We start from the raw sequence: 27055 nt of genomic DNA on the forward strand, positions 1-27055 counted from the left end.
GTAGGCGGGGACTCGGCTGGCATCTGTATGAGACAGACAGGGAGGAAGCGAACGGTGGGAGGGACTTTTCCTATATTCAGGGCATGTGTTTTGGCTTGTTTTGTTTTTTGTTAGTCCTGGGGCTTGAACTCAGGGCCTGAGCACTGTCCCTGGCTTCATTTTGCTCAAGGATAGCACTCTAACACTTGAGCCACAGCGCCACTTCCGGCCTTTTCTATATATGTGGTGCTGAGGAATCGAACCCAGGGCTTCATGTACACGAGGCAAGCACTCTACCACTAGGCCATATTCCCAGCCCTCAGGGCATGTGTTTTGTTCCTTAGAAGAAGCCTAGCTCCCAGGACCTCAGGAACCTATCCTCCCAGGCCAGCCGCCACTCCTCACTGTGTCTTCTTTTCTTCCTAGGGTGACATGGGAGCTTTGGGTCCAATTGGCTACCCAGGACCCAAGGGCATGAAGGTAAATGAGGGCTCTTCCAGTTTGGATCCCATCTGCTGGGCCCCACAGAGGGCAAGGGCTTCAGATGGCTGTGGGGAGAGACCCCCAAAGGGGCGGGGCATGAATGTGGTTCTGGGCCTGGAAAGTTCTAGCGTGGCTCATTACCAGGGCAGTGGGACACAATGGCTAGTGGTGAACCTCAACCGTTCGATAGAAGGGTGAGCCAAGGGCAGGCACACTGTGCTAGGACTTCACTCCAGGGACAGCCTAGCCTAGCTTGGTCCACCCCCATCTGATCAACATCTTCCTCCTTCTTGGTTTGTCCCCAAAGTGGAGGCCCACAGCTATGTCTCCCAGCTCCTCCATGCTCCTCTGGTGACTAGAACTAAACCCTGGGTGGAGAATCAGCTCCTGAGTGACTGTGGGGTTCCAGCTCCTGACTGTGCAACTTTGGGCCTTTGCCTTTGCAGGGGCTGATGGGCGGCATGGGGGAGCCCGGACTGAAAGGTGATAAGGTGATGGGAATTGTACTGTACTGTGGGTTATTGCATGCCACCCCTCCCAGCATGAATCTGTGCCCCCAGCTTCTGCCCCCACCCCCGTTCCTCCTGGGTGGGGCTCAGGTGGACAGCTCTGGGGACCTATAAGCCACGGCAGATAGGAGAGGAGGACCACTGAGTGAGGGTCAGGGGTAAGTCAAGGCAGGCCTCTGGATCCTCACAGCAAGCTGTGGTCAGCGTGGGGCCTGGTGGGTGGATGGAGGTTCAGAGGAGGTTCAAATAGGCCATGCGTACATGTGCCATGACCTAGGAGCCAAGCCCCAGAGAGCACACAGACTACAGCAGTATAGGAACCCAGGTTGGCCTGAGCCCCACCTGTCTCCCCAGCCGTCACAGGGCCGAGGGCGGGGGTGTGTGGTGGTGGTGGAGGTGTTTTGCAAGCTCACTGTTGAACTCTTCCTGCCACACCCTGTGCCAAACGGTGTTGGGAGCGGAGAGCTGGGTCTTGGGGTCCAGAGCAGAGCATGCACCTGGCCTGAGCCACACAGCATTAAAATGGCAGATAGGGAAGGGGCCAGTGCGCCTATGCCAAGTCCCTGCTCTCCCTATCAGACTCTGGAAAGACGAACGACCCCCCCAAAGAGGGTGTCAAGGCTTTGGGGAAAGCATCTCAAGCATCTCCAAGAGATGGAAGGGCTGCCTGCTGCCTGGCTGCTCCATGGCCAGCCTCCCTCTGCACTGTCTCAGACAGCCCAGCTCCTGCTGACCAGGGACAAAAGAGCAGGTCCCATGTGCCAGACGCCAGTGAACATACTGCATGTATCAGCCCACTCACCGCCAAACCACAAGTCAAGAAGTTTGCCTGAGGCCACAGGATTACCAAGCAGAGAGGGTCAGGCACCTGGCTTCAGAGAGCCCCACCGCCAAGGTGAACGGAGGCTGGCAGGTCAGAGCAGATGGGGCTCCTGGAAGTGACCTGCTCTACTACACGGCTGAGAGACAGAGCCAAAGCGACAGTGAGGTTTATCCATAGGACCAAAGGTGCTAATCCAGCCCTTGGACTGTCAGGAGCTTAGCACGTCTGAGTTACACCCAGAATTCTAGGCTGCTCCTCTCCTAGGCAGCCAGCCAGGTATCATGCTGACCTCAGCCTTTTCTCTACCTGTGTCCACCTCGTCGGCTCCTCCAGCCTTTGTCACAGGCCTCTCTTCCTCCCCTTACTCTGGCTCCCTCCCCAAGCCCACTGAGCTCCACTCACAGCCCTCCCCTCAATGAGTGGGTCTTTGTTAGGAGTTTGAGACATGAGAGCAATGGAAAAGTTAGTCGCGGCCAAGGAAGAAGGAAGTTGAAGATGAGTGCATGGGTAGGCACTGGGCTTTCTTTCCATAGGCATCTCTGCCCAGCCAGCCTCTCGGCACTCAGCAGAGAGGACCCTGGAAACGAGCTCTTCCAATCCACTTCCGGCTGCTGCCGGGCTGCTGTTAAGTTCTGGAAAAAGGAAAGGGGAAGGAATCATTTGTCGTACCTATGGTTTTGAGGACAAGCAAACGTGTTTTGAGGAGAGAGGGAGAGAGGGAGAAGTCTCTTCTGCTCTTGGAGACAGACACACACACACACACACACACACACACACACACACACACACACACACACACACCACCACCACCCCACCCCCCCCCGTCATTCCCTAGCCTTCCCTTTGGAGTATTCTCTAGCCTAGAACTCCAGATTTTCCTGACCCTGCCTGGCCCCAGTCCCCTTTACAACCTCTCTGGCTCCCTCCCTCTCGCAGCCGGGAGACACATTTTGAAACCTTGTACTCAGGCCGGGCTCTCTTCCAATCCACTCTCCTGATTTCCTAATGTGTGTTTTAAACGTTCCTTCTTTTTCTATTTTGATTTTTTTAAGCTTGTCACTCTCCCTTTGCATATTACTAAAAAATAAAAAAGTTCCTTGATTCCTCAAGCTACAGGATGTTAAACAGGCTTTTCCAAATTGGAAAAACTAAAGTAAGTTCAAAAACAGTCTTCTTTTCGATTGTGGCTTGTTCTGCCAAGGGAGGCTCTGCCAGTTAGAGCTTTGGCTGCAGTGTGCGTTTTCTGTGAGTCCCCATTCTTCCCGCTGCGAGTGCTCTGTTCGGTCTGGTGTTGCAGTGTTGCTGGTGCCTGGAAGTTACTAGAACATGACTGGAACAAGGAGGGAGCAAAGAAAGACTCTGACAGCCAGAATCTGTCTCCAAGCCTGCACAATACATTGTCTTAGAAAACGAACACACACCCAGCCAAGAGCCAGTGGCGCACACCTGTAATCCTAGCTACTCAGGAAACTGAGATCTGAAGATCTCAGTTCAAAGCCAACCGAGGCAAGAAAACCCATGAGACTTAACTCCAATTAACTAGCAAAAAGCCAGAAGTGGAGGTATGGCTCAAGTGGTAGGGCGCCAACCTTTAGTGAACAAAGCAAGGAGACAATGCCTAAACCTTTGAGTTCAAACTCCAGGACTGAGCACACAAAAAAAAAAGAAAGAAAAAAAAAAAGAAAAGGTGTATGATTGGGAGCAATTTGCACACAGTCTTTAGAGGTCAGGTGATCTGATTTCTTTGGGAGTGGAGTAAAGTTAGCTCATCAGAAATAGCCTGAAGCCGATCATGCCACCGGAGGAAGAAGTGACAGCTGATGAAGAAAAACATGAAACGGCAGACCCTGGCTCTCAGAAGCCTCTGTGGCGGGGACCTTGTACCTACCGGCTCCCCCGTCACTGTGTGACCGCGCCTGTTGCTGCTGCAGAAGCTAAAGGATACGGAAGCCACGGTGAAAAGCCGTTGTAGAAGCGTCTATTCTCCAAGAAAAGCTTGGTGATCCCCAAGCTCCCTCAACTCCTGCAGGTGCACCCTCGGCCAGGCCAGCTTACCCCCTGGCGTTGCTTCCCAAACCCCCAGGGCCTGCCTGTGACTCTTAACGGGCTGCTGCTCCCAAACTCTCTTTCCCCCTTGAGAACAGCCTCCACCCCACCGGGCTGGACCTCCCACGGCCCCCCTCATAATCTTCTTTGCTGATGTGTACTCAGGGTGAACAAGGGATCCCAGGTGTGGCGGGCGACCCCGGCTTTCAAGGAGACAAGGTAATTGTGTACCCTGCTCCCATGCTCCATCCAGCTCCTTGTTCTTCTGGTCCTGGCTTCCTATCAGGGTGGGCACTGATCCCCCCGTGGCAAGCCCCCCATGCAGACCATCCTGTCTATTCCATCCCCCGTCCACCTGCTTGTCACCCCTCCCCAGGGACCAAACTGCCAGGCCTCTAGCCTTCTCCCTCCCTGCCCCAGATTGTCCTGAGGGCACAGCTATGCTCTGTGCTCCCACACCAGCCACCGATCCCTCATACATCCCGAGAAATCCTGGCTGCAAACTAGACATGCACGACCCCCTTCATGGGGCCCTCTGACACTCTCCTGCTCCATCCCCCCCCCCATCTTCATGGCCCTGTGCTCTACACCCACAGAACTGCTGACTGTGTCCCAGGCCCTTTGGCACACACTGCTGCTGGCCTGAAACACCCCTCCCCACCCCCGTTTCTATACCACTCTGCTCAGAGACCATTTCCTTCTATCCAGAGTGGCTCTGTGCCCCTGTCATGATAGCAGTGTCTCCTCTGGTTCCAGGGACTTAATGTTCAGCCTCTTCCAGCCAATGGTTCCTGAAGGGGGGACCCTAGGTGGCTCTGAGGCAGCTCGGCTCCAGGGTCCTACCCTTCCCAGGGAAATTGGAAGGAGGGAGGCAAGGAAGGAGGAAGGTGGGGGGGGGGGGAGGAAGGGAAGAATCGGTCTCACTGCAGAACTGAACATGGGAAGAACTGTGGTAGCCTTGACTTGAGGCTCCTCTGCTTGTGTCTCGCGCTGTGTGGTGTGGCCACATCTGGCCTCTCCCAAGCAGCCCGCCAGGCTAGGATGTCAGGCCGCTCTCCTGACCCAGCCTTAGTGCCCTGTGTTATGACACCCCAACTAGGCTGGGTGTTCTAGGCCCCACTGTCGGAAGGACGTGACAGGGCCTCCTGGCCCTGGGACCTGGGAGGAGAGAGCTGCTGTTTCACCATAGTGTCCTGGGCCCAGCCTTGGGGGACCCAGGCAGGGAGGCCTGAGCCAGGCCAGAAACAAAGGTCAGGGAGAGCCAGAGACCCCATGGCGACTCTCCAGTTTCTACCTCTTGCTCACCCCCTCCACTGTGCTTTCCAGGGGAGCCAGGGGCTGCCAGGGCTCCCAGGTGCACGCGGGAAGCCAGGACCTCTGGTAAGTCTTCTTCCTTTCCCCCAAAACCCCCAAGCTTGCACATTGACCTCAGGAAAAGAAGCTGATGACTCCCCAACTGACCACAGAGCATGTGACTAGGTTGCCTTTCCATACTCCTCCTGCACAGCAGGGTGGGAGAGGCCATTTAATGATGACATTGGGGACCAGGGAGTGGCCAGCATGCTGTACAGACCCTGAGCTCTCTTGGCTTTGATGAGAACTTGGCTTTGACACCTGAGGGGCGCCAATACCCTAGAAGCTGGAGGTGGAGGAGGGGATTGTTACTGTTGCTGCTGTTCAGCAGACAGGGAATCATAGTTGTGAAAAGTAGATGGACTTGTCTGCAGTACCTTCGCTGGTAAGCACAGGGAGAGACATTAGAATAACTGGTATTTTTTTTTTAAGCAGATTTAGGCAGACTTCATCCATGTGTTCCAGAACTTTCTGACTGCCCACAGCTAGGGGTAGTGTAGGCTTCTAACAGAATATAGGGGTTCACTCACCCCAGCCTTCTTACAGCCCCCCTCTCTTCCACAGGGTAGAACTGGAGACAAAGGCTCTCTGGGGTTTCCTGGGCCCCCTGGACCTGAGGTATGTGCTGTCCTGTCCCTATGTCAGACTGCAGCTGGGATTGTGCTGGGAAACTAAGGCCCAGAGATGAGGCAGGACCTGCTGGAGGTCACACCACAATGAGAAGGAAGGCAGACAGTTCAAAGTCCTAGCAGTGTCCCATCTCTGCAATCCTAGTTATTCAGGAGGTGGAGATGAAGAGGACTGCCATTTGAGGCCAGGCTGAGAGAAAAAAATTGTCTCAAGACCTCATTTCAACCAGAAAGAGCCAGATGTGGAGACATGTACCTGTCATCCCAGCTTTATAAGAGGTGTAAATAAGAGAGTTGTGGCCTAAAACCATCCCTGAGCAAAAATTTGAGACCCTACCTGAAAAATAATGGATGTAAGAGGGGCTGGGGACAAAGCTCAAGTAGCAGAACACCTGCTTAGCAATTATGAGGTCCTGAGTTCAAACTCCAGTACTTCCAAAAAAGGAAGAAAGGAAGGAAGGGGAGGCTGGGGATATGGCCTAGTGGCAAGAGCGCTTGCCTCATATACAAGAAGCCCTCGGTTTGATTCCCCAGCACCACATATACAGAAAATGGCCAGAAGTGGCGCTGCGGCTCAAGTGGCAGAGTGCTAGCCTTGAGCAAACAGAAGCCAGGGACAGTGCTCAGGCCCTGAGTCCAAGCCCAGGACTGGCAAAAAAAAAAATAAAAAAAAAAGGAAGGAAGGAAAGAAAGAAAGAAGGAAGGAAGGAAGTCTCAGATCAGCCCTCTGTCCTTTTATACCTCTGCCCTTCACTCTTACCTACAGAACTCTTGAAAGCATTAGGGACTGCAAGCTGTTCTCAGAGCCCTTCTCCAGCCTGGTGGCCGTGCTGGCTCTGGGGTGACTGTAGAGTCATCAGAAGAGCCCTCCACCCTTAATGCTTTTGTACCTTGGAGGCTCGCAGGCTCCATTCTCAGAGCCTCCCACCCCCCCACCCCGAGCTCCTGCCCCAACCACCCAGGAAGGTCCAAATTCTGGTTCGTGGCTGGGGAAAGAAGCAGTAATGGATGGATTTGGCTGTCATCAAGTTCAGGGAAGTCCTGAGAGTGGCTAGCCATGTGAAAATCATCACAAAGAGGCTACCCTGGCCACGCCCACCTCAAGTCCACCTTTGGTGGAGTGATGCCAGCCAGCAGAGCTCCCCTGCATTCTCTCTGACATGGGCATGTTGTTTAAACCAGGGCCCACCCCAGCCAGAGCCCTCCCCACCTCCCACCAGAGCTCTCAGCCTCTGGGCCTTGCTCCTCCACACACTCCCCGTAGCCAAGGCAAGTCAAGCTTTGTGGTTCTCTAGAACTTTCCAAAGATGGCTCGTAGGATCTCCAGATGGATGAAGCCATGTTTCCTAAAAGCCACAGTCCAGCTCTCCCTGGTATTGACTTTGGCTGTCGCACAGCCCTCTCTTTAGACAAATGGACCTGGCTTCTCCTCCTCCATCCACTGGTCACTGTGGAAAAAGACTTTTCCGAGTCGGGGTTTCCCAGCAGTCTGGCCGGGGAGGGCGGAAAGTGCACTCGTTCACTCACATTTATGAGGTCCTTCCTGGTGCCAGGCACTGGGATGTGAGCATGGCGAGTCTCCCCCTTGGGAGGACAGTCAGTCCCCCTGCCACTTACCTACGAGGAAACTGAGACCCAGAGCCCCAAAGTAGCTTCCTCAAGGTCCCCTGGTGCGACCAACATATGCAGCAGCAAGTCAGGCTGACTGTGACTCTCTCCAAAGACCCTTGGGGTTCTACCTGCCTTGTGTTTGTGCTGTTTAGATTGGCTGATTCCATAGCTGGGAGACAGAGCACACCCTAGCACCTACGTTGGCCCAGTGCCTATCTCTATGCTCAATGGCCAGTCCCAGCTGAATTGTCCCCCTCGCCCTTCCTGGCAGTCTAGCACAGCGGGCCAGGATGTCCCCCGTGCTCTCAGCTTCTGAGGGAAGGAGCTACAGTTCATAGCCTTGATGCTTTTCAACAGTCTCCATGTCCCAGCAGCCCTGGCAGGGAAGTGCCCACATGCCCACAAACACACCCGCCGGTAGAACAGCTGTGGTGGGTGGCCAGGCTTCTTGGACGGAGCGGCTGGCTTGGCAGAGTGGTGTCCACAGCATCCTAACTCCATGATGCTTGAGAAATTCTGGCCCGGCACGCCAGGTAGGGGCCAACAACCTTGGCCCTCTCCTGTGCAGTCTCACGGTTTCCCAGCTACTCTCTGGGCATCAGGATGGGACCTTGGTCTCCATTTGGGGACTGAAGAGAGGGATGAAGGGTGTGGCTGGAAGGATAGCAGGATGGATGGTGACCAGCTCACCCTCCTTCATGGCTTACCACACTTTTAGCCTTTCTCCTTCAGTCCCTGCTGACCCTGCCTCTTTATCCCACCCTAGGGATTCCCAGGAGACATTGGCCCACCTGGAGACAATGGCCCTGAAGGCACGAAGGTGAGTTCTCTGCCCAGTACAGCCCTTGTAGAAAAAGCAAATGACTCTGTGAACCCCCCTCTCCCCAGCCCCTGCCCAGGCTTGGGAGCTGGAATCCTGTGGCCTGTGAGAGAAACATAGGGACAGCCTGATTCCCTTTCTATTCCCTTCTCCCAGGGTAAGCCTGGAGCCCGAGGCCTGCCAGGACCCAATGGACAGCTGGGGCCAGAGGTGAGAAGAACCACCCCCCCTCTTCTGCCTCCCCCACAGCTCCTGGCTCATCTGCAACTTCAGGATGCTCTGTCCAGGGTACCAGAGACCTTAGTGCTGGGCCAGAGTCCCTGGGTTGGGATGTGGCCCAGGGCCTCATCACATGGGCACACCATTGAGTCCTATCCTCTCAGCCCTGCCCCTGGGGCCTTCCAGGGTCCTTCGGTCACCTGCCTGCCTAACCAGGGCAGGTCTCGCTCCCTCCTTCTGCTGCCTGCTTGTTGCTCTGAGATTTTTCACTCACTCAACCACTGCCTCTACCCAGCTCTCAGGAGCAATTTATCTATTGGGGCGTTCCTATGGGAGGGCAGGAGTCAGCGGCTTATAGCACCGGTGAGGCTGCTGGGACCCAGACAGATAAAGAGGGCTGTGCAGACCCCATGGTTAGTAGCAAACAGGAACTTAACTTGAACCCAGATCTGCTTAAGCCTAAGGGTCCATGATAAAGGCTACAGGCCCAGCGCTGTTATGGTCCACACACCTGGGTGCCAGCAGGGCAGCCCTAGAGAAGGATGTGGCTGGCACAGCCAGTGAAGGGCAGTCAGCAGATCTCTGTGGGCACCCACAGTAGAACCAGGTTCTGCCGGTGCCTGAGGCTCCTCCCAGCCCCCTGGCACATGGCCTGGGAGGATCAAGCAGCAGCCTCATCTCTCGAAACAGATCCCATCTCAGGGCTGGTTCTGGGTCTGGCAGAGGCCCAGTGCTGGCCCCGGGAGCCGCCATGTGTGGCTGCTTTCTTGGAAATGGGATAAAAGCTGAGGGTAAGCTTTGGAGGGAGCTCTGGATCGGGACAGGCCAGCCAGAAGAGCCAGGCTGGAGAACATGTATGCCCTGCCCTTGGGGAGGAGAGAAGAAATGGGAGGGAAGGATGGCGCCAGCCACGGGCCTCTGTCTGCACTCAAATGGCCGTGCAGAAAAACCGAATCCTTCACTTGCAAACGACTCAATCCCCAATCCTCCCTCCCCCCCCCCCCGCCCCCACTTCGTTCATTCCAAACATCCCGAGTGGTGGAAGGGGAGGGTGGCTTTAAAAGAGTGAGGCACCATTGCTGTGCAGGACTCAGCCGGAGCCAAGCATTGTGTTCCAGGACAATCATCCCCACTCTGGGGAAACTGAGGCACACCAGTATTTCTCCAAGAAACCAGCCTAACTATCTCCATGTTTGTTCTTGTGACTTACCTCTAGGGAAATGAGGGACCCATGGGGCCTCCAGGAGTCCCCGGCTTGGAGGTGAGTGTCACATGGCTGGCTGGGGGAAGTGGGATCAGGAGGAGGTAAACACAGGTAACACCAAGCCAGAGCCCCCAGAGAGCAGCTAGCAGCAAGAACCTTGGACAAGGCAGAGAAAGGGTAGATGGGAGGCAGCATGCCCTTTGCAGGCTGGGTTTGGTGGTTCTGCTTTCTCCCTGGTCTTTGCGATGAATGTCTCTGCTGTTCTTAGCTTCATCAGAGAGAAGCAGTCAAGGCTGGAAGTGTGGAATGTCCATCCAGGAAGTGGGGATCTCTTACTTAGGGCCTATGTCTGGATTCCCTCTCTAGCTCTGTGCCAGACCCCCAGAGTTCCTCAGGGCTCCTCGGCCCTTCTCTTTACCTCTCCTTCTCTTCCAGGGTCAAATGGGCAGGAAAGGATTTCCTGGAAGGCCCGGCCCTGATGGTTTGAAGGTGAGGGCACCTGGGGGTGCTGGGGTGGGAGGAGAGGGCTGGGTCCCACTTTGAAGGCCTCAGGATACAGGGCTCTGTAGTCTATGCCAGTTGTGAAAAGGGAGAGAGAACAAAAATGTGTTCTTCCTATCCCCTTATTGGTAAGGGGATAATAAATGGACCTAACCTAAATATCCAACTGAGAGGGACCCTTCAGGCGGTGGGACCTAGCACAGCTATCAAGGGGGGTCCACTTTTTCCTCTGGGTCTCTTTATGCCCCCCTTGTACATAAATATACCTTATATTTATTAACAAGACTTTAAGAAATTATCCATCAAAACCTTCCCAGAGCTGGAAAGGAGAGACTCCCCAACCCTTGGGCCACCTCAGAGGGTTTCCCCTTGGGAAAGGCTGGGATGTGGGCAGGAGCACTAGCAGAGCTGAAGGTTCTCACTCGTGCGCTTGATTCTTGGGTCGGGTTTACAGGCAGGCCAGTAAACCCAAGGAGGGTAGGGCTGGCCCAGAGTGGACACTGGCTGCCTATGTCTGCCCTCCCTCCTGGAGCAATGACTGGCCCTCTGGGCTCTGTGAACATGAGGTCCAGGGCAAGAACTCAAGGGGAGGACACAGCTGTGCTGCATGCATTTCCCAGCCAGGCTTCTGGCCAGCTTGAGCCACGTCCTGCCTTCTGTGGTGTCACGGCTGTCCCTCAGATACCAGTGGGGTTTCTGTGGTGGAAGGCTGACACATCTGAGTGGATTTTTCCCACGTGCCTACTCGCCTCTGACCAGGGTGCCCTGGCTACTGGCAGGGCAGGCCTCGCCCAGCGTGAGCCAAAGTTGCCAGGCAAGGCCTCGGAAGACAAAGGAGCATGGTCTCCCTTCGAATAGCCAGAGGCTGAGGCCTAGGACCCCAGCACCTGCTCCCCCTGTGGTGCACAGTCTGATGCAAGGAGAGGACCAACATCCCAGACCTAGCTCTCATTCTAGCATACGGTGTGACCATACACACTTAATCCACCTCTCTGGGCTTCTGTTTCCACCTACACATGGTGGGAAGGACCGGAGCAGGACATAAATATCAGGGTGCTGAGGGGCAGCTGGTGGGTGACTAGAGTTATGTGAGGGCAGAGCTTCTGTCCCAGTGTTCTTTGGTCCCTGAAGCTCCTGATCCCTCTCCACCAGTGACAGTAAAGGCCCGTGGCTCTGGGAAGTTTTCCCCAGGAGGCCCAGACTCCCATCTTTCCATCCCAACCCATGATCTTCTTTGTCTCTTTGCAGGGTGAGCCAGGCGATCCTGGAAGGCCAGGGCCCGTGGGCGAGCAGGTGAGTTAGTGCAGCCACCTCGTTCCAGCCTCAGCCAGGATGGTACCAGGTTCCCGCCCTTGCCCTTGTCACAATAGTGTAGCTATTCAAGATGGAGTTGTAGACTATTTTGCCCAGGGAGAAGATGCCTGTGGTTGGGGATGGAGGGGGCTGAGGGAGACCCAGGTTATAAAGGGAGTACTCAGTGGACAGTACTATCAGACAGAAGAGATCCCTAAATGAGGATAACTCTACCTGACTCTGCACACCTTTTTGGGCACATTTACCCATCCGGAAGGTCACATGACTTTGCTCCCAGAACTGGTAGACCCCTTCACCATCATTACTGGGCTCCACTGGACCACTAGCCAGTGAAGCAGAACCATTCGCCAGGGACTTGTGGTCTTGGTTTCCCTAAATTATAAAGAAGATGAAACTCAAACCCGTGGCTTCAGCTAGCTGGGCAATGAGGCTAAGGTCTGCAGCAAGGAGGTGGTTATAAGTAGTCATTAAGAAAGTCTGATTGGGCTGGGAATGTGGGTAAGTGGTAGAGTATTTGCCTAGCATGCATGGGGTCCTGGGTTCGATTCCTTAGTACCACAGTTTTTAAAAAGCCAAATAATAATAAAATCATAAAAATCATACACACACACACACACACACACACACACACACACACACACACACACACAGAGTCGATCACTTTCAATTATCCAAGTCCAGAGAAACAGCTTGGAAGTGCTGTGTGATGGGTAGCTATAGTCTTCCCACCAGCCCAACAGAAATGAACCTCTGGCTCACAGGTAGAACCCACTCCTTTAAATAAGCCCCACCCAGAAGGGGTTTCCTGGAGCTGAAGGAAGAATGATGTGGAGTTGGCAGGGTAGAGAAGCACCATTGGTGTGGAAGCTGTACATGATGGCTTTCTCGCCCCATGTGCAACATCTGTTGGGGAAGAAAGGAACTAAAGCTGGAGGAGACTAGAGTTTTGAACTCTTTCCAGTGTCATTTGAGCACTTTCTGTGGGAAGCCCAGGAGTATGGAAGGGCTGCCACAGCCGGGATGGATTTCCTAATGGGAAGAAAAAGGCAATAGAATCAGCACATTCAATTCATAGCTCTGCTAAAGGGTAGGGCCCTGGGAGAAGTAGAGCTCTGGGATCCTCGAATGTCAAGATACAGCAGTGCTTGGAATTCACTTTATTCCAGATCCCTAATCATCTTTGTTGGGGGTGGGGGGCTTGGATTCCTTTACCAGCTTGATAAAGCCTAGGGACCCCCTTCGCAGAATATATTTAAACTCATAAGATTTTTCTTAAGTTTCAAAGAAAACCAATTATATTAAAAATATCATTATGAAAATACAGCCCAGTGTGATACACTTGCCTCCGTACGTCTTGATTAATGTGTTCAATGAGGTTTAGCAGCAGCTTTAACAATGACCTCAATTTTGAAGTGGTGACAAGCCATAATTGTGCTTTCTGAGATCTCTACCTCAGTGACTGTTGTGTGACAGGAGCCAGTGGGACGACCACAGGCGTGCTGTTGCCTCTATTCATATAGCAAGGGATGCTAAAGAGGATAACAGAAGCCGTGGTGGATTTTTCTGTTCCAGTTCATGGACCCTCTGAATTCCATGCATAGAGCCCTCTAGGGAACCCAGGTTAAGAATCCTGGTGAGGGCTGGGAATATGGCCTAGTGGCAAGAGTGCTTGCCTCCTACACATGAAGCTCTCGGTTCGATTCCCCAGCACCACATATGTGGAAAACGGCCAGAAGGGGCGCTGTGGCTCAGGTGGCAGAGTGCTAGCCTTGAGCGGGAAGAAGCCAGGGAAGGTGCTCAGGCCCTGAGTCCAAGGCCCAGGACTGGCCAAAAAAAAAAAAAAAAAAAAGAATCCTGGTGAACATGGGCCATCTGGGGTTCGTGGAGGAGAAGTAGGCCCAACCAAAATGTCCCTGAGGCCCAGTGGCAGGCCTGGGGCTGGGAGGGATGGGCACCCTGGCTGGGGTAGTCCAGGCCAGCTTGGTCAGCGTAGCTCCCAGCAGGTTGTCCTGGTATCTCAGACTATGGCAGGAAAGAGAACAGGCAGAGCTATATCCTATCATTGCTGCAAGGCATGCTGGGGCCCTGGGGCCCTGTCCTATGTGGCCACTGTGAAGGGGTGACATTTCCTGTCTGAGGCCTAATAAGAAGATCCAGGAAAGAGCTGTGGAACTCACAACCCAGTGCCTCCTTATCATTTCAGTAACAACTATGCCTAGGAGTCACCTGCTAGACCCTGGGCTCTGTACCAAACCCTATACTATACACTAGTATACACTAGTGCAATCCCATGGAGGAAGATGTTACTGTTTTACATTTTGCAGATGAGGAAGCTGAGGCTTTGAGAGGCTTAGTAGATGATCGGAGGTGTGGTGAGCGGTTGTGTAATTGTCAGAGCCCAGATGGACACTCGGGGCGGGGGGAGGGGGCGGGGGGAGGGGCGCACACTGGATTCCCCAGTGCTGTGGGTAAGGGATAGAAAAAAAGTTCTCTGACCTCCCACATATTTATCTCCCAGTGAGCATGGCTTGTGTGCCAGGCCTATCCTTGTTGCTGGGGATTAGACATAAGCCTTGCCTTTGAGGAGCTCTGCCCAGGGACAATAAGCATGCCAGCACCTGCTCCTGAGCCATGTGGTCCCCCTGAAGGTCCATGACCATTGCCTTCCCGGTACCCAGTGGAGCGCCATGTCAGAGGAGGGAGGGGGAGGAGCAACATGCCCAGGGAAGACCTCAGCTCTTTATCAGTTGTCAGTGAGGAGACCAGGCCTCTTCCCCTAAAGCTGAGCCCACCTGTGCGATGCCCATTTAGGTAACTAATGGGCGTCTCCGCCTTCTGACGCCCTTTTGCCAGCTGTCCTGCCAGTGGAAGCCCCGTGCCTCTAGGAGGCTACTTCCCCCGCCAGCCTCAACTCTGTCCGGGATGACAACCTGCCAGGATGTGCTAGGACATTGAGCCTGGGGACGTGGAGAGGCGGGTGTGCGGGAATGAGGCACTTGCTCCTCTGCCCTTATTCATTTAGCTTCTGTGTGGCTTCTGGTTTGAGATTTCACACCACCTGCTTCCCAGGACCCAGCGACTCATAAAGTTAAAGTAGCTGCAGAATTCCTCCCTCCCTGGACCAGTCAGGCAAGGACTTTCTCACAGAGCAGCGTTTATCCCAGCCATTCCACATCTTGTAAATGTCTGGGGGGGGGGGGGGGACACTCAGGCCACTGTTAAACAAATCAGGATGGGAGAGGGGGAACTTACAATTACTCAGTGCCTGTAGGTACCACTGATTCACTGGAATGCTCAGAACAACCCAGAAGTTAGGATGAGGGACTCTTGTCATCCCTCACTTCAGAGGTGAGGTGCAACCCAGAGCCACAACCAAAAAGGTGATAGCAGTGGCAGATACAGGGCTTGTTGCACAGTAAGCACTTGCTATGACCAGTGCAGCAACACCAGGCTGCAGAAAGACGCACATGGCTCTGTCAAAGTCATCAACGTTCAAGCGTCTTTGGGGAAGGAAGTAGACCTCTGAGGTCACCCATGGATACCATCACTGAGTTCATTGGCAGGTCACCTGGCCTGCTTGTGTGAACACACAACCTATGGTGTGTTACCAACTCTAGGTCTTGCCTCCCTTTAACCAGAGCTTGGGGAGCAGATCTGATTGGAGTAAATCTAAACTCAAGTCTTGCGTCTAGCTTCTTCCAAAGCCACTTTCATGGAGACCCATGGGAGAGCTTGCAGCATTTCCTTAGTGGAGCAGCAGGGGGTGGGGGTGGGGTCTGGAACATGAACTTGATCTGCTTTTCTGGAGGCTTTGCTAGGTCGTTCACCTGCTGTGCTTACCCACTGAGAATGACAGCAAAGCTCCTGCCACTTTGCCACTTTGAAGAACCTCCTGGAACATGGAGAAAAGTTGTCACCCAGTGGAGTTAAAAGTCAGAGGAGCCACCGTGTGCGTGCGGGCGTGTGTGTGTGTGTGTGTGTGTGTGTGTGTGTGTGTGTGTGTGTGTGTCCATTCAACAAGCAGAGGGGAAGCCTTTCAGGAGACAGTGTCAAGTCCTCCATCTCCCCACCATCCCCGGCCCCCAATTCCTACCAGGCCTTTTGCAGAGGCATTTCTTTTTTGTAACAGTGTATTTGTCCTACCCAGTGACTTTGTTTCCCTATTTTGAACAATCCCAGAGCCCCGAAAGACAGGGACAGATGGCCTCTTCCCGGCACACTTCAGCCCTCCCCCCCTGCCCCCAGCTCCAAACGTGGCCACCTCCCAGCCTGCTTCTGGCTCGGGAAGAATGTGCGGCTCCCAGAGATGCTGGCAGCAACCCCAGTGCTCGGTCTTCAAATCAGAACCATCTGGTGGAGTGAGGGAAGTCAGGACGGTGCCCGGAGACAGGCAGTGCGTACCCTCCGTGGCAGCCGGGCCTGCTGGGGCACCAGGCTTGGGGCCAAAGGCCGAGGACCTGAGCCCCAAGGAGGGAGAATGCAGGCTGCTTGCCTTGAGAACTCAGCACCTCTTGTCTTCTGACTCATCTTCTTCCCTCTTGTTTTCCAAAATGTCTCCTCCAGGGGCTCCCGGGATTCATTGGTCTGGTTGGGGAACCGGGCATCATGGGAGAGAAGGTAAGCTGCTGTGTTGGGGAAAAGAATAAGTAGTAGTTGTGCTCTGAGAGTTGAAGAGAAGATGGAAAACATCCTAGAGCCTGTGTCTCTTGTCATGGCATTCCCCAGGGAATCTCCTTACCCTCCTGTCAGCTACAAGCAGCCTTAGATTTTGGGTGACAAGTAGCACAACTTGTGACCCAGGCCCTTCACGTTCCTCCCCGCTCCCCCCCCCCCCTGCCTTGCACCACCCAGCCTGGGCAGCAGAAGGGAGAGAAAGATCTGTCTTCTGAAAGAGACAGGGTGGCTTTTGCCTCAGATACCTCTGTGGCCCCAGCAACTCTGTCTTACAGAGTCACCAGGGCCACAGCAGAGGAGGTGACACAGAAAGTAAGTGGCAGAGCTGAAATTTGAACCAAGTTCACATTTTCTAAGGCCCACACAGTGCCTACTTTCCCACAAGACCCCGCATTGGCTCCCAGCTCGCTTACAGGGGACCGTGGAAGGTGTCTGCCTCCCCTTGCCTGAGCTTGTCCAGTCCACAGAACACACCCTGGTGTGGAGGGGACAACGTTATCCCCCACTAGACAGCTGGAGAAACTGAGTCCAGACCTTGTAGGCACTTCATCACCCTGGGTCTCAGACCTTTTGGCTTCTACTGCCCATTCCCCCAACCTCTGCCCTGGGCATCCTTCCCATTTCCATTGCACCTCCCAGTCCTTTTTCATCTGGCTTATTTCTTATTTTCTTTTTCTTTTTGCATTCTTTAAAAAATATATATTGCTATTATAAAAGTGATGTACAAGAGGGGTTACCATTACGTGAATCAGGTAAAATCCTTTCGGACCATGTCACCCCTTCCCCTGCTCTCTCCCAGTTGTTCCCTCCTATCCTCACCCATAAGTCGTGTAGTTCATTTTCAAGACAGTATCCAGTGAGGACCACTGCTGCATTTGTTTGCCCTTTATCCCTCCATTTCTCCGCTTCCCCTTACACTTCAAAAGGCATATAAACAAACAAACAGAACAAAAAGAAAACAAAAACAGCAAAAAAAAAAAAACCCATCTTGTTTCCGTTTCCTGGCATTCATTTCAGTAAAATATTATTTTGTATGATCAGATGCACGGAGGCTCACTTCCGATGAGCTTCTGCCTCAAGTGAACCTCTCTGAGAAGACCTTCCTCACCACCTGGCCCCAGGTGGGCCCCACGCTCTCTGTGGGTGCCCAGCCCTTGCCCTCCCTCCTTGGACCCACTCTGGGCTGCATCTCCTCTGAGGCTCATGTCATCTCCCTGTCCATTCCAGCCACCTGGGCATGGACCAGTCTGTCTCTGCGTTTTGTTTCCCCTAGTCTCAGGGTTTGAACTAAGGGTCACACTCACTTGCTAGGCATGCACAATACCACTTGAATCACACCCTTACACCTTTTGCTTTCGTTATGTGTAGGACAGTCTTCTATTTTTGTTCAAGCCAGCTTGGTCTGCAATTTTCCCATTTACATCTTCTGTGTAGCTGGGCTATCATGTTTGTAAACTACCATGCCCAGCTTATGGATAGAGATAGGGTCTTGCTAACCGTTTGCCTGGCTTGTTTGTGTGGTCCTCCTGAATAGCTGGGATTCGAGCTGTGAGCCCTAGCATCCAGCCTATTTGACCTGGCCTATAGAGTTGGGCACATAGTAGATGCTCTTTGCTGCCTGGGTGGATGGGAGAATGGCTCTTGGGAAAACAGAGGCAGGGTGGAGCTTCTGCCTTCTGTCTGAGGTCCCTGCTCTCTGGCTCAGTCCGATTGGTCAAGTGGAAATGAGTTATCTCTGATTCTCCAGCATCTCTTTTGGGTTTGATCACAGGGTGAGCAGCCTGAATGAAAGACCTGTGCCCCAGGAAGCCCAGCCCGGGGGAGCGGGGGGAGTTCAGGTCTAATGAGGACCTCATGATATGTGTCAGGATTGGGGGGGGGGGCAGGCAATGCAGTTAGCACATCCTTAATAAGAACCCCTCTGGGCCAACTTTGGAGGACTCTGAGACCTCCCAGGTCTGGCCTAAGGCTTTGGTTTCCTTGCCCATGAGGTGGTTGTGAGCAAGGCAGGGAATCTGCATAGGCCTTGGAGTCCTGGGCCCTTCTGAGCCCCTTTTGAGAGCCTCTGCAGAGGCCCCCACAGAGCCACCCATAGCCCAGCATGACCTGTCTGCATTGCTGTCTCCACCACAGGGTGATCGCGGCATGATGGGCCCCCCAGGTGCACCTGGACCCAAGGGGTCGATGGTAAGGAGTAAGTCTGCATCCTTTGGCCCTCTGCTGTCCCAGCCTAGGTGACACTGCTCTCTCTACTTGCCATGGGCCCCAGACCTTCTCTCTGCAGGAGGCCCAGCTTTGCCCTTGTGGCCCCTGGCTGGGGCTGGGGCTGGGGCTGGGCGGTTGAGGTGGTTCCGCAGGCAGAAGAGGCACTTCCCTCAGCTGATCCATCCTTTTCCTTCTTGTCAGGGTCATCCTGGAACGCCGGGCAGTATCGGGAACCCCGGAGAGCCTGGGCCCCAGGTGAGCAAAGCCCTCTTGGCCTCTGAGCCAAACACATGGTCACAAGGAAGGGTATGGAATCCTGAGTGAACCACAGAACTGGTGTGGAACCCCAGCCCATCCTCTCTGGGAGATGAATCCCCAAACTGCTCTGAGTTCGCATTTTCACTGGTCACGAAAATGTGGCTCTGTGGGTTCATGAAACTGGGGCACAGGAGCCTCAGGAAAGTCTAGGAGACTCTTTCCTCCAACTAACCATTAGAAAGCCGGAAGTGGCACTGTGGCTCGAAGTGGTATAGCATTCAACAACAGTGCCCAGGCCCCAAGTTCAAGCCCCATGACTGAACAACAACAACAACAAAAAAAAAAAAACGAAAAAGAACACCTTGGTCAATAGCATTACTGCTCCGTCTGTGTCTGAAGCCATGTCAGCAGAAAGCCAGCCCTGCCTTTCACTCTGAAAGGGTCAGGACAGAAAGAATCCAATAAACAAGATATGCCTGCTACGGAGGGGCCCTGGGCTTGTGGTAATAGAAGACACAGAGATGGTCCCAAGTAAGGCTCTCACACGGAGAGATGGGGAGGGCTGCAAAGCTCCAGACTTAAGACCCCCTTGCTTGTGGGCCCTCTGCTAGCGTGTAGAGGAGGGCGGAACTTGGAGAAGGGAGTTGACTTCAGCCAAGGCTAGGCCTTTGGTTCTTGGACAGGGTGTGGGTAGGACGTACCTGCGACAGCTCGCAACCATGGGAGAACTGCACATGCGTGATTCTTGGTGGCCAGTTGGGAAAGCAAAGCCAACTCTGTCCCGAGATGCTGTGCCGGGCATATACAGCCCCAGAGGTGCAGAACTGGCTGGAGTGTCACTGTCTAATGGGGTTGTCAGTGAAACATTCTCTTAGTCATTAACAGACTTTTACCAAGCGCCTCCAGCATGCCAGGCAATGCTAGATGCTGAGGTAGGATGGGAAGGGACTCATCTCAGGGTGAGAGGATGGGATAGAAATCTGGCCATCCGGGGTTGATGCCATGGCCCAGCAGATGCCCTGGCATCCCGTGGTCCTTTGAATAACATGGAAAGTTCTGGGAAGAGCCAGGATTACAGCCATGATCTGGGCTCCCTGTCCCTTGTTGATTTTCTCTGAACATGAGCAGGGTGAAAAGCACATTTGACCTGAGACTGAAGGAGCTGGGGATGCAGATATGAGACTGTGGGGGACAGAAGCAAGAGGCCCACTGTTCTGCTGGCTGGGGCTAGCCTCATGACCAAGGCCCCCAGCTTGGCATCTTAGCATGCAGTGTTCCCCCTCCTCTGGGCTCTTGAGATGGAGAGATTGGAGTCCAGAAGCATGGGAGCCACCACGCTGAAAGCTGGGGTTCCACTGCCAAATTCTACCTCCCGGGTCTGTGGCCCCAGTCTCCCCATTTGTCCAGTGAGAGGAGAAAAGCTGGAAGAGAGGTACCTGGGACAGTGGGAGGCTGGAGGTGGGGACCGGGCAGGCAGTGGAGACCGCAGCCCTCCACTGAGTCCTTCCCAGGTCCAGCCAGCTCCCCACTGATCTTGTGGTCAGGCTGGCACTGCTGCTTGCAAGGTTGCCTTTGCCCCCATCCTGCACAGTGTGCTGTCCCAAGTCTACAGGGCAAGTACAGCCGCACAGAGGCCCAGAAAACCAACATTAGAGTCAGACACATGGCAGTCCCGCCCTGGCCTCTCACTTCCTCCTGTGGAGTTGTTGGCCACATTCTTCCTCTATAAGTTAGCATTGTGGTGCTGTTGCTAGGAGACGGCTGTGAGACTGGATGGCTTAGTGTGTGAGTGGCCACGTCATGGTAGGAACTGTTAGCAAGGATCACTACAAATGGGAGTTGTCCAGGGATTGCCATTGAAGGTACTGGGCCCATCTCACCTGCCTTTTCCAGTGCCTCCCATTCCCATAGTCTATGGCAGTTTCCTTAGTCAGCCAAGAATACTCCCCCCCCCCACACTTCTCAGTACCCCAGCTGGATCTCACCCCAGGTCTGGCCTCTCCCTGCTTGCAGAGAGCAGACATACAGCAGCCTTCTCCTAAGGACCCACCTGGGTCATGTCAGTGTCCTGCAGCACTAGCCGATAGGGATACTGTGTCACAGATGAGGAAACGGAGACCCAACGAGTTGTAAGCATTTGAGGTGACCTGGTTAGTTGGTGGCAGTGGCAGAAAGTAGAGACCGGGTACTTCCTGGTGCTAACTGGTTACCTTACTGGGCTACTGGCCAGACTTGCCTTTCTATTGAGCCAAGCCAGGCTTCTCACCCAGTAGCCATGGCAGAGCCCCATGCTCAACACAAGCAGTAGCCAGCAAGGTCTGTGGGGTGACATGGCTGTCAGAGGGCCTGGCCAAGCCAGTCTGTGCTTGATGAGATCTGCCCTGTCCCCCTCATGCTGCAAGTCACTTTGCAGATGCCCATGGCCAGCCAGTTACTGAGAAGCCAAAGAAGCCAGCCCACCTTTCTTCCTATCTCTCCTCTCCCTTCCTTTCTCTTTCATTTCTTCCACACCCTGCTGGGGCCTGCTCCTTTCCCTCCATCCCTCCCACTGCCCCATCCCACTCTTACCTCTCACCTGCTCCTTCCCTTTGACCTTAGCTGCCCAGTCCTCCCCCCGTCCCCTCTCCCCCCCCCCCCATCTGCCACCAGGCCTTTTAGGGCCATATTTGGTGTCTGGTGTGGGTGAGGGGACAGGACTTGGATTCCTGCTGGGGAGGAAGGAGCACGTGCTTTAAAGAGCCGGTCACACATGTCATATCGCCCGTTGTTGAGTTTGAGATGAAGAAGGAAGTAGCTCCCCCAGAGAGGTGTCTGCCCACCACCCCAGGATCTCAGGAAAGTTTCGCTGTTAACTGGCCAGGCCTAGAGGTTGTCTTGAACATGGGAGCTCCTGGGCCAGGCTGGCCCACCCATCTGAAGCTGCAGCTGCCCCCATGCTGTTCTCGCTCTCCTTCTCCTCCCGCAGGGTGCTCCTGGATCTCGAGGGCCACCAGGCATGAGGGGCGCTAAAGGTCGCCGGGTAAGTCAGTTCCCCCCCCCCCCCCCAGCTGCCAGAGACCACTTCCTGACCCTGGCCCTTGTGATTCCTGTCACACAGCCAAGGCCCAGGCTAGCCTGGAACTGTGACCCAGGCCCTGTGGCCTTGTTCCGGGTAGGGTTGGAGTCTCAGGTCTTACTGGTCCACTGGGCACAGATGAATTTTCTGGGTCCACGTACTCATCCAGCCATCATCCCTTGACTATCTACTTCAGGAGACTCTGCAGATCACCTGGGAGAATGGGGTAGACACGTCCCCTGCCTGGCCCAGCCTGGCCAGTCAACAGGTCAAACACACAGCCTGACAGACATGAGACAGCAGGCGAGAGCAGTCCTCCGCCCAAAGATGGAGGGAGCTCAGGCTGCATGGGAGCCCGGAGGAGGCTCCTCACCTGGGAAGGGTGCCCAAGAAGGCCTGCAGGAGGGCTTCTAGGCAGAGGGCCTGGCATGGGGAAAGGCATGGTGGGCTTAGGGATTCCCAGTCAGCAGAGCAAGGAGCAGAGGGAGGGGGTCAAGAATTAGCAGGCACTGTGCCAGGCAGGACCTCAATAGCCATAGCTAAGCTCTCAGGATAGTGGGGGGGGGGGGGCACAGAAGATGTAAGATAAGGGCTGAACCTGGAGTATCCAGCAGCACTTTGAGTACAGCTCAGGAGACTGGCCTTTCACTGGTTCATCTTGGACCTCAGGCAGCCGACTTCCCCTTGGAGCCTCTGGTTCTCCCTCTGCAATGAGCCAGGGACCAAACAACAGACCAGGTAGCTTGGCTGTGGACATTCAGTGACCTCACAAGAGCCTCTAACCCTACTAAGCCCCTCCTAAAATGTGGAGCAGAGTGCCCTCCTGTCTTTCCCACCTTCCTGAGCCCCTTTCTTATGAGGGCTGGGCATGGCCAGGATATTTTTGTCTCTGCCAAGACCGCCCTGGGGTCTGGCTGGAGGGCAGCCCCAGACATGGGCAGACATCGGCCGAGGGGAGTGTGTACGTGAGAGTTGATGCATGGCTTGGATGGAAAGCCAGGCTGCCTTAACTGGAGTCCTGCCCAGTGTGTGGGGAAAGGAGGGTAGATTGGGGAACCCACAGGACCCCTGGGGCATGGCCAAAGCCAGTCAGGGAAGGGCTGCCTGCCATATATCCATGCACAGTGGGCTGAGGAGATGGGGCGGCTAGTGGCCAAGCGAATCCTCTAATATGCAGACAAGAAAACTTGGTCCCATTCCCCCAGACCCTCTCTCCCCTATCCCTGCTCACTTCTGTGCCCTGAGCTCACCAGGATCAGGGTGTCTCCCAGAGTTTTAAAAGTTTGTCTTTTCAAATACCCTGCCCTCCATGCAACCTTCCTGGCAGGCTTCTGTAGGCCATGACTTGCATGCTCCTCTGTAATGGGGACCTCACTCTCACCCTGACTGACAGTGGCAGACAGGGATGAAATAAATGGGCATCCGTGACTTGGGTTCAAATGCACACTAGCTGCGTGATCACACTCAAAGCTACCTCCATGCCAAGCCCGCTTCCTAGTTTGTAAAACAGGATAATAGCTCTGTCATTGCTGCTGTTCTTGCTGTTATAATTAGATTATAGCCTTTCTCCAAGGAAGGCTTGGATTCCTGTGGAGAGCAGGGTGCTGTGTGGCTCAGGCTGTGTGATGGCACCTCCTCGGCTGTCCCTTTTTAGGTAGGCATGAGCCTCAGTGAGATGGGGACTAGGCCTTGGCCCGTGACCTGAGATGCCTCATGTCAGTCTGGCTCTTTTCTTCCTGGGTCTGTGCTCATGAGTTGGGCCTGAGGGTGTTCATGTAGCTGAGCCTGAACTGTTCCAGGCAGTGGATGAGTCTAGTTGTTTGTGTGTATGCATGTACGTGCGTGTAAGTACCAGAGCTTGAACTGAGGGCCTGGTCACTGCCCCTTAGCGTTTTCACTCAAGGCTGCTGCTCTACCACTTGAACCACAACTCTATGTCTGGCATTTTAGCGGTTAACTGAAGATAAGGGTCTTGTGGACTTTTCTGCCAAGGCTAGCGTCAAACCTCAATCCTCAGATCTCGGCCTCCTGACTAGTTAGGATTACAGGCATGAGCCACCAGTGCCTAGCCAGTTGTCCCTTTTGCAGCTCAATCATTGACGGCAAATGCCATTCGTAAGTGAGTGCTTTTAGTTTTCTCATTCCTCGGTGCTGCTCTCTACATCCCCAAGCTGCCTTGGTCTGGGGGTGTCGCAGGCTCCAGGATGCGCTTGGTCCCCCAGCTCAGGCCTCTTCCGGCTCCACCCCAGAGCAAGCACCATAGTGCTCTCCAGGGTCACCTTCAGAAGTCCTGTCTCGTCTGTCTCTGTCCATGGCAGAGCCCTCCAGAGTGATACCAACTTCAGGCCTGCTCAGGGCCTTTGCACTAGCCACTTCCTTTGGCCAGGCCTCTGTTCCCGCTGGGACACTGGGATTGGAGGTGGGCTTCACCTGCTCCCAGAACTTCCCAGCTTTCCAAGGACTGAGGCTGCTGTCCGGGAAATCAGACTGAACCCAAGGCTCCGAGGGTCTGTGGACAGTGGCCTGACTCCTGCACACCCCACCTTGTTCTTGCCTTCCTCCTGTCAGGCTTTCCTCAGTGCACTAGGGGTCAGGTTAGCTTGCACACGGGTCTGTTCCACATGTCTGGCTATAGGCAACCCCTCCCTGGGTCTGGCTGACCGTGCGGGTGGTCGTCTCCGTGCTACGACGGCTCTGGAGAAACAGGCAGCAGCACAGTGTGGATACCAGTGCGTGTCTCCACTCTGCCTCTCAGTATCCTCTGTGCAATGGGTGGTGTCTGAGCCGCCCCGTGGACAGTGTTCTTCATGCACAGCTCCTGCAGAGCCATCTCAGGCAGGCACTACAGCCAGTGGGCTGTGCCAAGTGGTGCCAGGTGTGGGAAGGTAGGAGGCAGAGCCCAGCCTTGTGCAGGGCAAGCCCCAGGCTCTGGGGTAGCTCCGCCCTCCTGTTTCTCAGCCCAAGGGAGACCCCTGCTGTCCACTGTGCTAGAATCTTCTTCCCTATTCCAGGGCCCACGAGGACCAGATGGACCAGCCGGGGAGCAGGGGCCCAAGGGCCTGAAGGTACTGACCCTGTGGCCTGCTCTTCTTCACACTTCCCTGGAGAATTGACGAGGGGAGCGGGGGGAGGGTCAGGACTCCAGCACCAGGGCTCAACCTTCCCAACTCCAGACCCCTAAGAACAGCAGGGAGTCCCAGAGAGGCTCATCCTGTCACCCTCTGCCCCACAAGCCGAGAGCCACAGGAAGACAGGGTGGGCCAGGAAAATGCGCTCCGCCAGGACCCCTGGAGCGGAGGCTACTTCTGCAGCCCCATCAGTAGGAAGAGGGCCTTGGCTCTTCACCCAGGGCACGGGGTGCTGGGCACCTAACTCCTTCAGGACTTGAGTTTTCCCACCTGTGCAGTGGGGACGGGGGGAGCCCATGCGGTCTCACGGGTCCCTTCGCTCTCCCGTGCGGTGGGTCCCTTCTCCGTGTCTTCACTTCCATCCTTCACATCATACAGGGCCCTGAAGGACCGCGGGGTAGACCAGGCCAGCCCGGACAACAGGTATGTCAGACCACGGCTATGCTGCCAGGCTGCCAGGCCCCCACTCCCCCAATCTGCCCTGCACTGTATGCCTCTAATGACCCCCAATGTGCTTCCAGGGTGCAGCTGGTGAGCGAGGCCACTCGGGCCCACGAGGCTTCCTTGTAAGTAGTGTCAGTTCCAGAAATTGGCCACGCTGAGCTTTGTGGGTGACCGTGGGGAGGGATCCACAGGTACCCACATCTTTGGTGGAACCCCACAGTGCTGTTACCCACCCCTGGTCTCCCTTGTCCCCATCTGTCACACCAGGTGACTTGCTGTCTTGCTTGAGGACAGGCAGGGTAGAGCTAGCCATGAGAAACTGACGTCCTTGCTTTCTTTCTCTACAGGGCATCCCCGGTCCCTCGGGCCCCCCAGGTGCCAAGGGCCTCCCCGGAGAACCGGTAAGTGGCTGTTACCTCCCTCCCTGCCATCCCTGCCCCGAGCAGGGTGGCTCAGCTGGACCTCTACCCAGAGTGGGGGAGTCAGACAAGAAGAGAGACTGAAAAAGGACATGCCAAGCTCTTGTCACGCATGGGCCACGCGTCGGTGACAAGAGCTTCAGTTGCCTGGGAGGGAGCACTGGCCTGAGTCTCAGCTGACTTGTTCTTCATTCTGTTTTCTTGCCTGGAAACTGAGGACAACCATCCTTCCCTTGATCTCCTGCTGTAGACATGACATGAGACATGGATAGAGAGGCGGGGGGGTGGGGGCAAAGAGGAAGGGGGGTTGGAAAGAGTAAAGTAAGAGCTGCTTGGAGCCCACAGGAGAGAGCAGTCCTCGGGGACAGGAGGAGAGGGCGGCCATGGCCATACCCGTGTGCACATGGAGTCTGTTTTATCCCAAGGGCAATGCTGTCACGGAGGGCGGGGACCAGAGGCACGGTGCAGGGACACCTCGTCAGGATGGGTTTGGGGGACAATGAGCGTCAGGGGAAGGGCACCCCTGCAGAGGCTCCTGGAGTGGCCCTTTTGACACCGATTGGCCAGAGGTGGACAGGACCACGTCGCATCTGCGGAGGTGGCTTTGAGGGGAGGGCGTGTAGCAAACAGACAGTGCAGAGTGAGCAGGACTCAGGCTTTCTGCATGGGGGGTTGGGGAGACACCTAGGACAGGGCACTGGGTGACAGTGCTGCAGACAGCTGGAGGTGGCTGCGTCGCCCCAGGATCCTCTGAGGTCCTCTCTATCCACCACCCCACGACTACAAACTGCATTATCAAGCCATGGGCTGCAAAGGGGATATAAGCCAGCTTTCCCAACCCCTCTGTGTGTCTGTCTCCAGGGACCTCAGGGACCACAGGGGCCAGTTGGCCCGCCAGGAGAGATGGGACCCAAGGTGAGTGACAAAGGGTTCTCGCTTGACACCAGCCCTCCTCCTCCTGAGTCCCTCCTGCTAGTGCTGCCCCGGCCAGTAGAGATCACAGGTCCTGTATGCTACACAGTGGGGGGGGGGGGGTGGAGACCCAGAAGAGAGAGGCTTCAGGTTGGGGCACAGGAAGGGGGACTGGCTAGGGCTGGGGCGCTGAGCTCGATGCAGCCCTGCCAGGACCCTAGGGGAGGGGGGCGGGGCACAGTACCACTTCACCGCTTGCATCACTGATGCTAGATATATATATATATATATATCAGTCATCCCAGTCCCCAATTTGCTGAGAAGTATACAGAGGAGTGTGACTGGAGATCAAGGCTGCTGAGGGACTGGCAGCCGGGAGCTTGGAGGGGGGCCGGCCCCAAATAGTTAGGCCTTCTGCAGAGGAGAAATCTGAACCCTGAGGTTTACACAAGACCACAGCCATGCCAAG

The 27055-nt window shown here is 54.9% G+C and overlaps 1 protein-coding gene across 1 annotated transcript in view; it reads left to right on the plus strand.

The window, feature by feature from the left end:
• The window catches only part of Col27a1 (collagen type XXVII alpha 1 chain), a 110443-nt gene that overhangs the window by 53501 nt on the left and 29887 nt on the right, over window positions 1-27055 (plus strand). Inside the window, 19 exon segments of the mRNA XM_048340049.1 lie at window positions 406-459; window positions 909-953; window positions 4006-4059; window positions 5167-5220; window positions 5758-5811; window positions 8200-8253; window positions 8410-8463; window positions 9689-9733; window positions 10112-10165; window positions 11426-11470; window positions 16055-16108; window positions 18299-18352; window positions 18572-18625; window positions 21594-21647; window positions 24695-24748; window positions 25190-25234; window positions 25333-25377; window positions 25603-25656; window positions 26536-26589. Of these exon segments, the coding sequence (XP_048196006.1) occupies window positions 406-459; window positions 909-953; window positions 4006-4059; window positions 5167-5220; window positions 5758-5811; window positions 8200-8253; window positions 8410-8463; window positions 9689-9733; window positions 10112-10165; window positions 11426-11470; window positions 16055-16108; window positions 18299-18352; window positions 18572-18625; window positions 21594-21647; window positions 24695-24748; window positions 25190-25234; window positions 25333-25377; window positions 25603-25656; window positions 26536-26589 (981 nt within the window).

This window comes from Perognathus longimembris, chromosome 1 (assembly GCF_023159225.1).
Source record: "Perognathus longimembris pacificus isolate PPM17 chromosome 1, ASM2315922v1, whole genome shotgun sequence".
Taxonomy (NCBI): domain Eukaryota; kingdom Metazoa; phylum Chordata; class Mammalia; order Rodentia; family Heteromyidae; genus Perognathus; species Perognathus longimembris.